The following is a 17,705-nucleotide window of genomic DNA, read 5'->3' on the forward strand; positions in this document are numbered from 1 at the left end:
GCCTCGGCCACGCCCCCTGCCCTCCGCCGGCGCGCGTGCGCGGGGCTGAGAGGAGCGCGGGATTGAAGGGAGCGCGCGGCCGCGGCCCCCGCGGGGATCCCGGCGTGCACGCGCCGTCCTGCGGCCCCTAACGGGGTTCCCTCGGGGGGATGGAGGACGGGGCCGCGGCTGGGCTCCAGCGCGGGGGGCCGCTTCCGTGGCGGCGAGCAGCGCTTCTTGGGGCCTTCGTGTGTGCTTGGGTGGTTCCACGCGAAAACAGTGAATGGCACTTGAGATGCAGGCGAGCCGTGGCTTTATTAGAGGTGTGTGCTGATGTTACATCATTGCTACGGGACCGCACAGCGCCAAGGAGGTGGTGCAGAACGCACAGCGGGTGAACCTGCTCCCCAGAAGGCCACAAAGCCACCAGCTATTGCCAAATACAGCACTTCCACAGATCAGCTTCTCAAAGGCCATCCGTATCCGCAGGCCTCTTACCATCTCCTAACATCCTAATAACACAGAAATGGAGGCAGCCCACACTCTCTGCTGTTGTTGGGCCTCCTCCTGTGTGTAGAACGGAGCGTCAGGATTCCCCATCAGGCTTTCAGGTCTGGCTCTGAAGCTTGCTGGTAGCTGGGCTGTTACCATTTCAGCTGGAGTTCCCCTCCTGGAGTGCTTTTAAGGTCATGCTTACAGTCTGCTTAAATAAATGGTTGTGGCCTAAAATAAAGCTATGGAGCATTGGTGCTGTAGAAACACTAACTTGCTAAGCTTTTGCATGCATGCCAGCTTCCATCACTAAGAGCATAAAGAATTACCTGTCTTACAATAGTCTGCTTAGAGCTTTTGCCATCCCCTGTTGGCATGTAAGAGCTACTACAGAACTGGTGTTTTGCAAACATTCCTAATGCTTTAAAAGAGAGAAAAGTAACCCTGTAGGCACATTCAGAGCCGTACATCTAAGGCACAGAGCTTCCAGCTTCCAGTGTTCAACTCTCCTAATCTCTCAGCATCTGAACTAAGGGCTAAAATTATGCAGCTCTGACTTTTAGTATGTACAGCACCTGCTAGAAGGTCAGTTTTGTGAGTGAGCATTTGTGATGTAAATAAGTTACAGCAATAAAAGGGGCATTGCAGCAAGCCTTGGAGATGGGGGAAAAATCAGATTTCAGTTAAGCAGTGATCCTTGTCAGGAGAGCCAACTGAGATACTGATTCTCTGGCACGTGTTTATGGCCACTGGACACCTACCATCAGAGGCCAAGTGAACACTCTTTCACTTGGTAGTTTATCTTCCCCAACAGACAGCAGACACACTAACTGCTGGAGGAATTCACCAGGGAGTAGGGAGAGAAGGGAAATTAAAGCTGACACACTAAAAAGTGGAGTGAGTCTGCGAGTGCTCCTGAAAGGCCATGGAAAGCAAGCTGAAATCAGGCAGAAGCTTTTTCTAGGCAGAATTTGGGGGGTGAAAGAAGCAGAAATAGGCTTTGCTAGGATCTAAATTCAAACCCTCCCAAGAATCCAAATGTGGTGTTTAACACTTCTTATAGCTGCTTGCTTTGTGCCAGCTGACATGCACTAAGCTGCAACCTGATTGCAGAAATGAAAAAAAAATAATCAAAAAAGGTTTCTTGCAATTAAATTAAATAGACCTAAGGAGCTCTGCCTGGTTTCCAGCACAGGAGCTATCTGGAATCTTAATGAAGTTAAAGACAGGTAGAGGGGCTCAGCAACTCTGGAAAATCAGCCCACCTATCTTTTATAGATGACACTGCCTTATCTTGTTAACATTGGCACTTGTCTTGCATGCAGCTGACAGCATAAGCTAGCAGATGTTAAACTCATTCATTGTGATGAGGCAGTGAGAGGGAAAATAATTTGCAGAAAAGGGAAGCAGGAATTCTGCTATCTTAGCCAGTCAGGAAACAGTAGATATATTCAGATATGTGCTGCTGAGGACTTTCCACTGGCTGCTTTCTCCAGCTTTGCAAAACCCTGCAAGCAAATAAAGAGAAGGTGAACACAGGAGCTGAGCAGCACACAAAACACAGCATTACAAAGGTCAGTGGAGCAGATGAACATGCAGGAAGGGGATGAAGAAGACGACTAGCTAGTCACATTGCATTAAGAGATGAACAAAGCAGCCATGTACATGGTGAGGCAGGTGCCTCGTTCCTTCCTCCCTCCATCACAAGGTAGAGGAAGGAAAGGAGGCATCTCATCATAATTTCAGTGCACTGGCAGTTTCCAATTGCCATTGTGTCGATACGAACCCCATCCAGACTATCACATAAAACAAAAAGCTACCTAGCCTAATTCCTTGTTACTTTCTCAACAGAATGTACAACTCTTTATTTTCCCAGTGCTTTAAATAAAGCAGGTTAGACCAGGACAGGAGAGAGAACTGTAGCCTCAGAGTGGACTCTCCACCTCTGAGGGATATTTGTCTCTCAAATCAGCCAGTCTTCTGCTTGCTTCTGGGAGTGGGGCTAGAACATTCTGTCTGTCACACTGTAACCCCAGGTTCTGACCCCTGGCGCCAGCTGGAACATATTTCTAGCTACTTTTGTAACAAGGCTCACAACTTCCCTCTAAAAACCCCACTGAAAAATTCAGTGATTTTGAGGATTAAACGCTCTTCACTCAGTAAACACTGCATGAGCTCTCTCATCCAGTCCTGTGTGCTGACATCATACAGGAGGACTCACCTAGAAGAGTTTCTCGTAGCACTTGTCACAGTGGACAATATCCCGGTGGATGAATATTTTATCCAGAAGATCTCCCATTGCTTTGTGGCAAATTCCACACTGCCAAAGAGACAACAGGATGGTTGAACAGTAACCAATGCACCATGTGCTGACGTTAGTGTGATGGGGACAGATAAATGGACAGTCTCTGTTCCATTTTTGGAAGGATGAAGACGCCAAAGCAGTGACTTTTGAGACTAAACATCCTTCTAACAGACAACTGGCACTGCAGGCTTCCTTCATTAACACCCACCACTTCCACAGGCTCTACAGTTTGAGAGATTCAGCCAGCCCACACTGGGGAGAAAAGACCACAAAGCAGTAAGTCTAACACAGAGACGTGAGGGAAGGGGGTGCTGCTATCTACTAGATGACAACTTATGTGCATTTACGTGAAATGAAAATCTGAGGACACAACCAACATTTGTGTCTGCATCATTTTTTGCTCCAATGTGGATGCAAGCATTTAGCATAGCCTATATAAGTTGAACAAAGCTTCAGAATTTGCACCACCTCCCACCACTCTGTTTCACAGCAGCACAGAGAAGGCCATCAACACTTAAGCTTTTTTTACCCTGAAGCAGTATTCATGGCAGTAGATGTTAAGGTGCTCTATTATGATCTTAGGGCAGTCTCGGATCTCACGGCTGCAGTAAGTACAAACAGGTTCACTGGACCTTTGAAAGAACAGAAAAGTAAATTTCTGCACCATGGTGCCTCTGTAACACAAATAGTTTCTTGTCTCATCGCTGGTAAAGAGGTTTCTTAACACCAGCACTGCTCCACTCCAGATTCCTGCTTCTACATGTATTTGACAGTCCCAAGTGACAATATGGAAACGTGATAACCCAGGGATGCAGAGATGAGAACAGCAGGGCAGTACAGAGCTTTAAGTCAGTGTCACTGTGTTTTCTGAAGATGACTTAAATTTCATGCTATGATTTCACCAAATGCATACCAATACTGCAAAAGTCTTAGTCATTTCTTTTCAGCAGTGTACCAAAACCCCTACACTGCCCCAAACTCCCCTACCTCTGCAGGGGAGCACTGGACACGTAGCTGTGGTGGCTGTAGGTTCCTCTCTCCAAATCGGTCAAATCCACAAGGCTGCCACTAGAGACAGAAGAAAATGTCAGCACTTGACAATTATACATGGGAGGAACACTGCAGATGGAATCATTAATGATTAATCTTAAAATTCTAACTGCAGTGTCCCAGCTGCCTGCTCCTTGGAGAAAAGGCTGGTCCTTCCAAGGTGAAACTGTAAGCAGCAGTACCTCCATCTTTGCACTCCACACTCTGTGAAGGGTGGCCATATCCTGCCCCTAGTTCCATATCACAGCCATGGGTGGGCCAGACCCACAGTGTTGCTCCCAGAGGTCCAAACAGATTTGCATAGAACAGGTGCCTCCAAAGATAGGCCAAAGGGGCAGAAAATAAAATATCTGGGGGCCACTGCACCGCCACTGCACTGCATGTCAGAGCTCTGAGAAATGTGTCTGGATGCTGCTGTCAACACAGAGAGGCAGGATGTGGGCAGCATGGCTGGGAAACTGGGGAAGTACCCAGAAATGGGGCCCCTATGAACCTAAGGCTAAGGGAGGTGGCACAAGCATGGAGAAGAGGGATAGATCCCTCCTCCATTCTGCTTCCAACCACATGCTGCCACCCACTTACTCCTTGCTAGCCAGGGAAAGGCAAGAAGCACATCCTTGCTCTCACCTAGCTGAGTGTTGGCTCTCTGTCCCCAGTTCGCCTGAGGTTTTTAGATGGCACAGCAACATGCTCATCTTTGGCTGCTGAGATCTGCTTTTGCAGGAAAGGCTAGAGATTTATGGAGTCTGTAATCAGCTCCCACAGCAATGCCAACACAGCACTGGGGAGGATAAATGGCAGCAGGGAGGCAGTGAATGTGGCATTAACTGGCCGCCACGTCAGTGTAAGCAGGGCACATCCAGAACCAAATGCTGCTCTCAGTCATATGGGTGTCAATCTGCAACTTATTTACCTGTGAGCAGAACAAAGGAATGAAGATTTTAGCCTCAGAGTGGCATCTTCTCATAAGACTCTTTGAGTGAGATCCCACAAACCCCGCATTTCCTCACCAATCCCAGACTTTTTGTTTCTGTGCATCAATGTGCAATGAAGCCTGACAGTGCCAAATGTGCAGCCTTAGGAACTGCAGTGAAGTGTTTTTACTATCATCTCTCACAGGCTGACCTCACCTAGCACGGGAGTTTAACCCCTCCACAAGGACTTACAGGACACAGGTCCTCCTGTCACTGCAGTGGGACAAGGCAGCACACTGCAGCATTGTAGTGAGATCTCTCTGGGTCTCCAAAGCAGTATTGCTGTCTTAGTAAAACTCTTTGCCCACCCAATGTAATAATCCCTCCAGGGCTAATTAGCTCAGGCACAGCGCCATGCTGACACAGTGCTAATGGTTCCAGCTCGGGACCTCGCCTGGTGCGTGTTAGCTGGCAAAGTCATATGCTGTTTGTTTTGCACTTGTATATAGACACATGACTGACTGTCTCTGGACACTCCTCATACCTGCCATAGCGAGGGGAGGCTGATAGCTCACTGCTGTTCACGTACTCCTTCACAAAGAGGACCCCTTTTCTAGGAATAGATGGAAGCAGAATGAGATGCATTTGCATTATAAAAGGCTGAAACTAATGAGAGACAGAGCAAGGGACCACATGTGTGCACATGGACACGTACTGTGTGCATGAAAAAGGAGTGAGATGCTGTTGTTCTCCAACAAATACTGAATATCAAGCATTCTTGCTAAATAACAGCTAATATGCCCTCTAATTAACCCACCAAAACAAATCGATTTAATTAGAAAGAAAGGGATGGGTAATATAACACTTTCATCCAGTTATCCCCTGTTTTGCAGGGATAAGTCCCTTTCAAATTGTGTCAGGATTATGCACACAATAAGTATTTAGACAGTCTGTGGTTCTGTCCTTTAACATTAAAACCCTACTGGCACAGCAATACCTACACTGACCGTCATATTCCTGTCACAAGAATATCTCTGGCTCACTCATACATTATAAATTGCTACCGGTCTGTGGGATGTTTTTTCTTATAGAGCTGACCTTTCTTGCATATCCCTCCCTCTTTAAAATTCTGATTTCAAAATGACATGCCCCCATCTGTCTGTCTGTCTAGAGCTCTGTCACAGTTTGAGGGGAGACACCGTGCCCATCGGCTCTCTTCCCAGAGCCATGAAATGAACTAATCATGCTATTTCTCCATGGTTCATTTTCATCGCTGCCTTTAAGCTATGATTAATCCTCTCTTCTTATATGAGAAAACTAAACCGTGTCACAGATACAGAAAGAAAAGCTTTACAGCTTTTCTTTTTTTTGCACTCGGACATGTTCCGTGTGTATACGCGTTTCCGCTACTTAGACAGGCGTTGTGATAAGCAGGCTGTGGCAAGGCCAGGAGGACCCAAATGTTGCCTATCAAAGCCAATGCTTTGTCACTATTTTGAAACCCTCTCCCTAAACGGAGTTGAACTGTGCAGTAGTTTCCATCTATGAGATGGAGCACGTAGAAACTACAAACCCCAGGGTACTGATCTATCTTCTGTAAAAGAAGACAGATCCTGTTCAAGGCTCAATAGGATCTGATACATTTGGCTCATTATTGACAAGGCAAAGAGTCTTCCTCTACTTCTTAGTGAGTACATGGCATGAGGAGCTCTATCACGTCCCTCCAGCTACACTGTGTTTCAGAGGACTCATGATTTTGCCAAAGGTACAACTAATACTAGGAGCTACATTCTAGTGTCCAAAAAAGGCTGCCCGGAGAAATACACGCAGCTCCTCTTTTTCTTTTGGGTGGATTTGGCCACTAGTGTCTGTATTCCTCACTAGAAGAGGCTGAGAAATGTCCCATGGCCCAAAGGACAAACAGCAGCTTGGCCTATGTTCACCAAACAGGATGGCTGCATGTAAGAACTGCGTTACTGAAGGATCATGACCACCCATTGCTCTTTACCCGGCAGTGCTGGAATCAGGCTGGTAGCCAGAGGCTGCTGGGCTGTTGTATGGTAAGGTGGCAATTGGAGTGCAGATCCTCTCAGTTGAACTCGAAAGAAGCCTGGCAAGAGAGAGAAAAGTCTGTGGGCACTGGAAACACAAGCCATAACATGATCCAAGCTGGCAGCCAAGAAAAGACCTACCGCTGCTGTTAGGGAGGTAATTTGGGAAGGTGCAATGTTAAATCTCTTAACCACCCAGATTCATTTATCTTTACTGTAGATCAAAGAGGATCCTTCCTCTTTGTATACCCTGCCACATATCAGCAGTAAATGGCAGCAATATATTGGCAGAAGTGATTTGGAGAAGTCTCACTTATGGGGCCATGGGAGAAAAGACCAAATGATCTTTGGATGAGCACAGACCAGAACGCAGCCTGAATGGAAGCAATTATAGAATAAGACTGCATACAGCATGTTGCAGGAGAGGAGGAGCAGGGGCATATTAGAGAAGGTAGCCTGAATGGAAGCAACTGTAGAATGAAACTGCATTTGGCATATTGCAGGAGAGGAGAAGGGAGCACATTGGCCAAGGTCCAATTTAACAAGTTCCCAGTTTAATCACTTCCAAAGCTGTAGCAGAGAAAAGATGGCAAATCAATGGCTACTAGAGCATCATCAGAAAACAGCTCTGCCTACCCACTCAGCAATGAGAGCTGTTAATTCTGCCTTCAAGGGATAAAGCTGGTCTTGCCTAGAGCAGACCTGAGCTAAAGGATCTCATGCCTCCTGCTTACACCCAGAACACACTTTCCCTTCATAGATCCAACGCTGAGACCTACACTGGTGCCTCCACGTAGTGTCAGGCTGCACACAGATGGACTGTCACTGCCATGAAGGACTACTGACAGCTCAGAGTACCAGTATTCCACTGGTATTCCAGTATTCCAACAGCCTTGTTCTGTGACCAATTCAGTCGTTTAATCACTGGCTTTCTGGAGGTACTTTTCTTCTTTCTCAACATTTCTCTTTTTTTTTTTTTTTTTTTTTTTGTCACCTCTACCAGGGCTGATTTCTGGCCAAGGGAGTGTAGCCAGGAACCAGCCATTCAATCTCCTTTCATTCTGTCCTAGAACCCTTATAGAGACCAGATAAGTATATAACATAGACCCTGTGCTAGGTGGCTTTTGGCTAGAAACTGTTTAAGGGAAGATTCTGTGACATATTTACTCCCTGGAAACAATTCTTCTCTCTTTCAGCTTTGGCTTTAGTTCCTAGCTCCTGTTCCACAGCAGTTTCATGGAGGTTCCATCATAACCATCAAAACTACCCATTTACCTGGTGCTGTTACAGTTTAAGCTGTCCATGTAGAATGGCACCCTGTGGCTTCTCGGGGAAATGGACATGGTGGTATCTCTGGGAAGGGAGTGGTGGCTACGAAAGGAAGTGATACAATCTCAAGCAATGAACTTGAGCACAGGAGTGATTCTTACAAGTGGCAAGAATCCTGGCTGAATGTCTCTGCTCAGCAATGAAATTACTCATACATCACAGCCATCCATGCAAACAGCAACTCACTGAGAGTGCTTAGACCCAGGGAATTAAGAAGAAATGGGTCAGGATGTTCCAGATAGTGAATAAATCTAGCAGTGGAATGTTCTTTAGTCTATATCCCACCCTTTGACTCCTTACCTTATAGTAGTTATAAGGTTAAATTCACAGTGCCCCCTGGCACTACCACTGTCATATCTGCTGCTCCTAGGGCTGCTTCTCCCATCATAAACTCTCCCTTCATAATCCAAGATAGGTCTGGCAAGGAAGCACAAGGCTCTGATTACATTATACCAGGAACCACTGGAATCCCCACACTAACTAACTAATATTTTGTCTCAGCAGTTTCTCCCTTTGCTCTGCCTGCTTCACCCATGCTGGTTTTACAGCTGCAGCATGCATACAAAGCTCTGAGGCTAGAAAAACTGACTCCAAATCTAATGATAGAGAATAAAGCTGAAGCAGTTCATAAATGGATGTATTGTGAATATTCTTTCTTCTCCTAATGCTCTCCAAAACCACCATCTGCAAATGTGAACTGCTGACCAGCTGGCCCATCTGGCTATCAGACTTGCACATTTTCATTTCTCCAAGACAGAACTTATTATCAGAATGGCTTTAAACTGCAGGCAAAGCTTGGGCTCTTTCAGTGGCAAAAATGAGCTTATCACTTATGGTCATTCTTTTCCTACAAGTGCTCTGGGGTATAGATTATGTTTATACTGTGTATTAGCACTCTGATCCTGATTAAAGCTTCAGGCAACTGTATAGCTTAAACAATACTGAAAAACACTGAAAAATCAACGCTGCATTAAAGACAGAAAGAGAGCCAAGCTAAGCTTATCATGAGAAAAATCCTGCTCTGGGCAAGACACACAGTCTGTGATATAAACCCAGGGCAGGAAGGAAGGGAGAGTTCACTACACTGCAGAAAGACATGTTAGCATCACAAACTGCCAGGGGGTGATGACAGGCTATGAAGTGCAACAAAGGTCTGTCTGTCCCAGTTGTTCTAGTCCTGGTCCACAAATGCCCTCCAAATGCAAAGGACCTTTCTTACACCAACTCTCTGAAGAATGATGGAAGGTGAAAGGCCATTTCACATTCAGATCACGCCAATTTATATGACAGTTCTAAAGCATACAGCTTGGCATGCACTTGTGTCATTGAGCATCATGAGAAATCAAAACCAGATCATTCTGGAGTCTTTACAGTTACAGAGGAAAAACAGATGTGGTCTCTAAACATCTGCCAGGTGTCCAGGCACTATGTAGGCAGTCTGAACACAACCTGCCAAGAGTGTTCCAGAGCACTTACTAGCCCAGGTCTTATCTCCAGCCCATCAGGTCTGAAAAAGAGCTTTGTTGCATATGCTGTGGGATGTGGCCATACTGTTGGTCTCTCTGAGAACAATATCTTGTTCTCACTTCTTGATGCAATAATCATACATTCTGAATCAGAGTTCCTGTCAAATATTTCTGTGCCAGCAGCTTTCACTGTCTCCACATCCCTGCCCGGAATCCTTACCTTCTGGTGCTGAATCCTTGGCTGTCTACGTAGGATGGTATCCTATGGCTGGGTGCTGACAGGTTGGTGTTGAAAGGCTGGCAGCCCATGTACAGTGGCATGGGATGCTGAGTCTCATATGCACCGAGAGCACTCTCTTTTGAGCTGAAGTTAGACCTGCTAAAGAATTAAGGCCAATTTGACCATAAAGCCAATGGTTATTTGCTATAACCAGCTCACAAGTACTCAAACGCCTCTCTGCTGACCATAAGGAAAGGCTCTTAAGGTTAGGAGAATGACAAAGCACTGTACTATTTCCCCTCTCTAAATGAGCTATGCCTACCATGAATGGCTGCAAGGTTCAGCAGTGCTCTAAGCTAAATTGATACCCAAAATTAAAACTTAACAAACATATTTGGGTGAAATCCCAGACTTAATATTCCCTTCATCTGTATCATCAGGTTAGTGTACACAGGAGGAGGAATTTACATGGTTTGGGAACTTCAGCCAGGGCTGTATCATTTGTGATGGAAATGGAAAACGATGAGAATTTGAAAGTGGTTGATGGGCTCCCAAGGAGATTGTCCCACTGTACCTGGCTGCCATTGGGCTAGGCTCATTGTGTCTCCAGGCTCCTGGGCTCTCATGATGACTATCCGTGGTGGGAGGGGGTTGTTCTTCATAACCAGGAATGGTCCTGCTCAGGGAGGAAAAAAGCCTGTCAGCAGTTTAAACGCTTGAGCCTGTACCTGTCCACTGTGAATAAACAATATTAGATTACATTGGTTTCCAAATTCTGCTCCCTCCATTTTCACTAGCCAAAAATAAGCATTTGTTATGCCTTCAAACAAGGAGTTAGAAGAACATAACATGTGCAAGGCAGCAGTGAAGACAGGCTTGATTTCCTAGCTGCATACCTTTCCCAGCATGTGTTGGATTCGCTTCCACTTTGGGTCTCTGAAGCAGTGGTGCTGCTTTCTCTAGGAAGGGAGCTGGACCTGCCAAGACAGAAGACCACTATAGTTTGCAAAAGTGCCACTGAGCACATAATTATTGTAGGATGTAGATGCAACCTCTGGTGAATCTCCTCCCTCTAGAAAAGTATACGGTTACTGCATGGAAAGATGCCAAATAATTCAAAGTTAGAATGGAAAGAAAAGGAGGGAAAATACACATTTCTTCAGAAATAAGGCTGAAAGAAAAATGTAGTTTGTGATGAACGTCAGTTATCTGTTTAGAGTTTCCAAATGTGACAGTTCATTCATATACCCATGAGCATTATGGCTTATCCAGTACACATGTGCTGAATTTCAGACTGCTAGAAGCATGAGCTGTCTCATTGGGATACAATCAGAAGCATATACAATATCTTTCCTGCATCCATTGCAGAACAACCCTGGATTTGCACATCTACACTGATCTAGGGAGATGTTTGTTCACTTTTTTTTACTACTTTTGTATATTTAGGCATGCTAACCCCTCTAGGAATATTGATACACTGCAGAAAGTTCCCAAACTAGCACAGATTCCTGCATCAAAACTGCAGTTAATTAGACTAAAATTAATTCTTAATTTGCTTTCAAAGATCCTATCTTGAAACATTACAGCTAATGAAAGAGGAGACAGCCTTTGTCCTGTGTTTGCTATTAGTCGAGGGCTTCCCTTCACCAGCATTAATTCAATCCCTGCAATTTCACCAAATGAATAAGCCAAAAAGGAAAAGAACAAATCTTTCAGTTACCCAAGTGAAAGCAAACTCAATTTAATTTGATCATTTTATAACAAAGGTAGATATCTTAATCCTTACTTCCAGCAAAAGATGCTCACTGAATTTTAGATTCCCACTCAGGTTGGGACGTTCTGTTTAAGTACCTTAAGACTTTGTCCAGAACCTCAGAATAAAAATCCATTTACTGAGACTGTCAGCATGCACAGTCCCAGCTTGTGGCAAATGCAAAGCAGTTTGCTTTCACTTAACCCATAAGTGAGAGAGTTCATCTAAGTCACACTACTTTGCTTTTGCTGTAGGCTAAGGAAGTACAGAGAAAGGTATGATGGGTCAAGGTGACAGTGCAGTAATATGGACAGCCCCTTGACAAAATGTCCTGTACTTGCTTGAAACTAAACGTTTAATGAAAACAGCAGTGGTCAACAGAAAGAAGGAGGTAACTCCCAAGTCTTTCAGGGGCAGTCATAACAGCTCTCTTGGTGAGTCCAATCCAAACTCAATGCACCTGGAAGCACAAGGACTTGGTAAGCTTTAGGACTTATCTGTAGAAAGTCTATAGACTGGGGAAGGTGTGGAGCAACGAAAGGATTACCTGAGCTTTTTCCACCCAGGCCAATTTGTTGAGGAGCACTTGAGAGTTTTCTTTTTTCTGCAGCAGTCTAACTTGTGCTCACATCAGTGAGGACTGGGACCCTTCTGCCTCCCTGCCTGATGAAGAACTACAACTTGGAGTATCTGTGAAACACCCACAGTAGCTCCATTTGCTGGAAGGATCCAGCAGGACAGAAAGACACCAGCATCATTGCTCTCTCCTTGCCTTTTTTTCCTCCACCGGCCCTTCCTGAGCTTCCTCCTCCACACTGCTGTCCCACCACTCACTGTGCATCTCCATGCACTCATGAAGAAAGTTCAGATTGGTGACTCTTGACCTCAAATGCAGCATTCTCAATCCCTCCTCCAAAACTACCTGCAGTAAATAAATTCTCCACATTCTTCATCAGAAAAATAAATAAAATCTATCATTTCTCTTGCCTTCTCGAAGCAAATTCTTCAGTCTGCACATAAGATGATACTCCTGTATTATTGTCTACGCCACCACTTGTGCTGTCCTTGGAGTATGACATGGACCTGGGGGAGAAGAGCAGTCTGGTTTACAGGTTGATTTGGAGATAAATTGTTCACTGAAAAACACACACGAGGGAGCGAAATTCTACCAAGAGCCTTAACATTTCATATTTACAAAATACAGACAAAAGTAATCAGTCCACAAAGTCTTTCATTTTGGCCATTTATCTATGTACTGTTTTGCATGAGGAAAGTTGAAAACACTGAGGCCACCCCTATCAGCCCTGCAGAGCCACAGGTAAATAGGAAGAAAAATGGTGCCAAGGTGACCAGAGTACAGCCTGAGATCTGATACTGCCTTGATAAGTTTGGAAATGAGCCCCAGCACTACCACAGAGATAGTTCATTGGCCTGTGACTCCAAAAGAAGTCTCTGCTTCTAAATTACAGGTCTAGGTAGCAGGTCCTGGCAGTCCAGCTGGACAGTGTGTGATGCCTCCTGTTAATCAGGATGTTTTCTCCCAGGTTTTCATATAAAACCACAGCAGAGATGCATCAGGAACACTAAGGGAGTCCGAAATAAGATTTTTATCAAGATGTGGAAGAGGGAGAAGACACAAAAGGAGCTAAGTGTAACCCTACAGGAAAAGGAGGGATGGATGGTGAGTAATTCCTTACATTGCCATACTCAGGTCATGGTCAGCATGTTCGTTTGACCTGGCAGGCTCTGGGTGGACATCAGGAGGTTCTTGTCCCTTCTCAGCACGGTGGTTTGAGTCAGAAAACCTAAAATAAAAAGCTGTGCTTAAAACAGTAGAGAGGAAACAGGCTTGAGGTGGATAGACATCCATTTTCTAGACAGGAGGCATAAGGCATGGAGCAGGAGATACTTGGCCAACACAATTCCCTGCCCTGAGGTCAAATCTGGTGGAAATCATGCATACAAATCCATTCTAACAAACAGGAGCACAGCTAGAGGCCTTTCAGCTCAGGCTGTCACAGAAGAAAAACATTAGGTACAGGAGAAAGCACTTGGGTCAGAATTTTTGACAGACTGATAAATTCTTCTAACACCCTGACACCCTCATGCATGATTTTGCAGCATAGTACTTGCTGATATTTATGGGCAGCAAAAGCTACTGCCTGCCACTGTAGTACCAAAGGTGTCACGTCCATGGACTGATGACACATGCTGTCAGTGCAGGAATAACTCTTGGGCCTTACACACAACATTCATTGGCTTTTCCCAACAACATGGGTGGAACTGCCTTCTGTAATGGGACTTTATAAAGTCCCAACTCCGGGGTTCAAGGCAGAGGAGAAGTTCTGTGGTCTCAGCTACACTGAGAACAGTGTAAGACAAAGAATTGTGATGTGAACAGACACTTTAGGTTAGTTCCAGAAATCACTTACCCTCCTTGGACCACCTCTAGTTTATGGTCATGTGAGACCAGTGTGCTCTCATGTTCCCTGTTTCTAGGGGTGTTCCCCTCTTTGAAATCTTGGAAGGACCTGACAAAGGAAAAGGAAACCCCATTTGTGGCTGTCAGACAGAGACATCTACTTTAAAAAGATCACAAGGCTTTGGTGGAGGCTAAGCTGTCACAAGTACAATGAATGAAGCACTGCCTTCAGCAAGCTTAACTACTTGGAATTCAACAGATGGGTCAAGCAGCAACATTTTCATAGCCTGAAATTAGCTCTTTAAAATATCAGTCCAATTTGTGCTACATCTAGACAAACATGCTGATCTTCAGCATGAAAGTAGACCTATGGGGTATCAGATTATCTATGGTGACTGTATCACGTCAAGGCTGTGAATGTCAGGGCAGGCATTACATCTGATGTGCTGACAATAGCTGAGGCTGAATTTGAGATGTTTCTTTCTGTCCAATATTCTGAAAGTTTTCCTGTAGCCAGATCCACTCATTTAGAGTACCTAATGATATCACTCAACACATCTTTATCTCCCCTTGCCTTTCTAGCTCAAACTTCCTTTTCTCAAGATCCATGGAGAGCTTGCATTGGAATCTTTGGAGTATAGCTGTTGCTGTCCCTCAGAAAGGAGTTGAACCCACTGGAGAAACCTGACCTCAGTCACACCACCAAGAGAGTATTGGACTGAGGAGAAATGTGGTGTGCTCCTAGTTCTGCTGCTAATTTAGAATGCAATTGAGCCATCCATACAGCTGGCATCTGAAACAAGCATTCAACAGAAGTATCTGAGAGGGGTGAAATAAAAGTATTAAGCATTTCCAGAAGAACTTCTTTCTATCCAGTGGCAACAGAGGTAGTCTGAAGAACTGCTGCCAAGAAAAACCTCTTTTTCCCCTTGGCAGACTCCTGAAAAGGAGTCAAGTGACTTCTTCCTCACTGCCAGTACTTTGGCAGAACACTTTTCGACTAATTTATTTTCCATTTCCTTGTTTAGTGGGATAAGAACCCCTCTAGAGGAGAGCTGTGGCTGATGCACTAGGGTTTTATGACATACAATGCTGTCACAGTGACAATGATAATGGTTCTTCATTTTTTTCCTATGAGTTTTGAGACCTTCACTATCTTTGCACCAAACCCAAAAGGACACAAAACCTGAACCAGTCCATGAAAATGGACTCCCAGGAATCCACTGTAGCCTGCTCTAAGGTGGTCATCCAACCACCTTAGCTCACATCAGGCTTTGCACCCTGGGCTTCCCAGAGCAGAAAGCAAGGGAGAAATGTGTGCTGCATACTCATATCTTACACTAGGTGTGGGTCAGAACATGGCAGACATCCTGCTGGGAAGAACTTGGGAAGTGTTGAATGCATTTGCTGTGTGATTTGAGTCTACGTATGACATTTATTACTACAATGGATATTAGATATAGGAACAATTTGTAATTTCTTGGACAAACAGCCCATGTTATGCTGCTGTTTTTGTGCTTCTTATTTCTTTTGGAATCAGCACCTCTAAGGTTCCCAACAGTGAAAAAAACCATTAGCAAACAGGGGCTTAGCACCCCAGGTCCTTACGTCGCTTCGTTCCAGTCAGGCTTGCTGTATGCTGGCACTGTGGGGTTCATGAATCTGCTCTCTTGGGTGCTGCTTTTCTCCTCATAGTTCAGGACAGATCTGGCAAGCAAAGAAAAGCCCATTATTTCTTTAACAACTGGCATATAAATAATCACACTAGTGAGTACAATCTACTCACAAGGCAATGCTCCTGCCAACCTGTATCATTCACTGTCCTGCACCAGGGTCTGTCTCTAGGGATCATAATTAGCTGCATTTCAGCATACTCCTCCTATTTCACCTGCCTCTCAGCTCCCTTGCTGCCACTTCAGCATCACTTAGCAGTGCACCATTCTCAGCAAATGATAAGGCTGTGACTAAACTCCTCCAAGGATGCATCAAGAGGAGCAAAAAGCTGGAGTACTTGATTCATATATCAGAAGATGGAAAATCTTTATTTTTATTATTATTATTATTATATTCTTATAATACTGGGACAAGAGCTGTAAAAAGAAGCCTCTTTCTATGCTTCTCTTCCCTTAATCCTCGCTAATATTCAAACACTCACTAAATTTATCCCATTCTAACCTTTTAAAGGAATACTCTGTGTCCTCGAGGTGTGTAGGGGCGCCCTCAGTGGGAGGAGAAGGGACATTAGACTGCAAAACAGACCTGTCAAATAAAAAAAATAAATAAATCAACGGCTTGATGGCTTGCCAAAGTTAAAGTGCTTCAAGAGGCACACTATGAAATAACACCACACTTCATACAACAGCAGAAAACAGAAAGTAATTTTCTCCAAGAACTGCTTTTCCTTCAGGTTGAAATGCTTTCACTGTCTCTAATAAAGAAGAATAGAAGCTGTAAGTGGAACTAATACAGTCACTCAGCCTCAATCCACACACACCCTGCTGGATACATCAATTTTCTGGTCTGTCACAGGATCGTGCACCTGGGACAAACACAACACAGACATCATTGGGGAAGATCCTTCTATGTTACTAGCAGCAGCTCTAGGTTTTGCATTTTACACCATCCTACAGGAAGCCTTGTGATCCTCTTCTCATGTGTCATGGAGGCTCATAATGAGGTCTCCCCATATCCTTCTCCAAGCTAAACATTCCAAGCTCTCTCAACCTTTTATCAAAGGAAAGGTGTTCCAACCTTTGTAAGAATTAGAGAGGAAAGCAGATTTTAGTGTATCCAGTGTGAACAGCAGCAAGTGTTTTTGAGATCAATGTTAAAAGCAATGATAATGCTGCCATATCTGCTCCTTAGCTGATTTGGTAGGAAAACATTGATGAGGAAAAGTGGCTCTCTTAGCTTTGTTGCACAATGTGGACTCTACTTGCAACTCTACTGTGAACACATTATTTATTCTTCCCCTGAAACATACCTGCTGCTAGCAGCAGCACTGTGAGTTCCAGCATCAGGCTCTGACCTTGCAGGTTCAGGCTTTGCATCATCCGTGTAGGGAGAAGCCTCATACTGTTGGTGCAGCTTGTCTACAGCATCTGCAGATCTGTCCCTATAACCAGAGTCAGACCTGGTAAGAAAGGGAGATTCATGGGTCACAGACTGAAGCTTAGCTGGAGAATGGAGTGTAAAAACAGTGAAAACAAACAGGAGATTTGCTAGTCTCAAACAATTTCCTTCCTACTTCCTTCTTAGCTCCCTAACTTTCTTGCAGCAGATCCAAAGGGCAGAGACCATCCAGTCATCTCAGGGTAGTGCAAGGAAAGAAGCTGAAAGATCACAGATAAGCTGGTGGATCAGGTCCATTTCCTTTTTAAAGTGCATACAAGTGCCTAGAACACATTTTTCAGGGTAGTATTACAACAGGAAAAGATCATTTCTACTTAAAATCAAGAAAAATATGTGCATTTTACACTGCTAGTATTCTTTAGACTTACTTTGGTTGGTAAAATTCATTGTTGGCTTCTGTGTGTTCAGAACAACTGAAAAGGAGAGGAAACAGCTTTAGAAAGCATCATTGTTTTGATTTGGGTAACAATCTGCAATTATTTTCTTATTATTTTTCTTAAAAAAGAGAGAGAATAAAATCCCTAAGGCAGAGATAGTTCTAAGTGTATTTTTACAGGAAAAATGGCCAGAAACTTTGGGGAAATTCACTGTG

The 17,705-nt window shown here is 44.5% G+C and overlaps 1 protein-coding gene across 8 annotated transcripts in view; it reads right to left on the bottom strand.

Moving 5' to 3' along the window:
• Positions 1-275: 275 nt before the first annotated feature.
• ZNF185 (zinc finger protein 185 with LIM domain) overlaps positions 276-17,705 on the bottom strand; it is a 46,139-nt gene continuing 28,709 nt past the window's right edge. The window contains exons 16-33 of one of the 8 annotated variants that reach the window (XM_042876790.1): positions 17,482-17,526; positions 16,965-17,114; positions 16,157-16,240; positions 15,590-15,688; positions 13,992-14,090; positions 13,257-13,364; positions 12,547-12,642; positions 10,703-10,783; positions 10,381-10,482; positions 9,807-9,962; positions 8,421-8,537; positions 8,067-8,162; positions 6,749-6,850; positions 5,285-5,353; positions 3,764-3,844; positions 3,306-3,408; positions 2,693-2,791; positions 276-1,979 (exon numbers count right to left, since the gene is read on the bottom strand). In XM_042876790.1, the coding sequence (XP_042732724.1) occupies positions 2,693-2,791; positions 3,306-3,408; positions 3,764-3,844; positions 5,285-5,353; positions 6,749-6,850; positions 8,067-8,162; positions 8,421-8,537; positions 9,807-9,962; positions 10,381-10,482; positions 10,703-10,783; positions 12,547-12,642; positions 13,257-13,364; positions 13,992-14,090; positions 15,590-15,688; positions 16,157-16,240; positions 16,965-17,114; positions 17,482-17,526 (1,687 nt within the window). In that variant the 3' untranslated portion in view covers positions 276-1,979. Of the gene's footprint in view, positions 1,980-2,692; positions 2,792-3,305; positions 3,409-3,763; positions 3,845-5,284; positions 5,354-6,748; positions 6,851-8,066; positions 8,163-8,420; positions 8,538-9,806; positions 9,966-10,380; positions 10,483-10,702; positions 10,784-12,546; positions 12,643-13,256; positions 13,365-13,991; positions 14,091-15,589; positions 15,689-16,156; positions 16,241-16,964; positions 17,115-17,481; positions 17,527-17,705 lie in introns of all 8 variants that reach the window. The other 7 variants (XM_042876789.1, XM_042876791.1, XM_042876792.1 and 4 more) reach the window with 7 other exon arrangements.

This window comes from Lagopus leucura, unplaced genomic scaffold, assembly GCF_019238085.1.
Source record: "Lagopus leucura isolate 7727_CA_CO unplaced genomic scaffold, USGS_WTPT01 Super-Scaffold_100016, whole genome shotgun sequence".
In the NCBI taxonomy this organism is placed as follows: domain Eukaryota; kingdom Metazoa; phylum Chordata; class Aves; order Galliformes; family Phasianidae; genus Lagopus; species Lagopus leucura.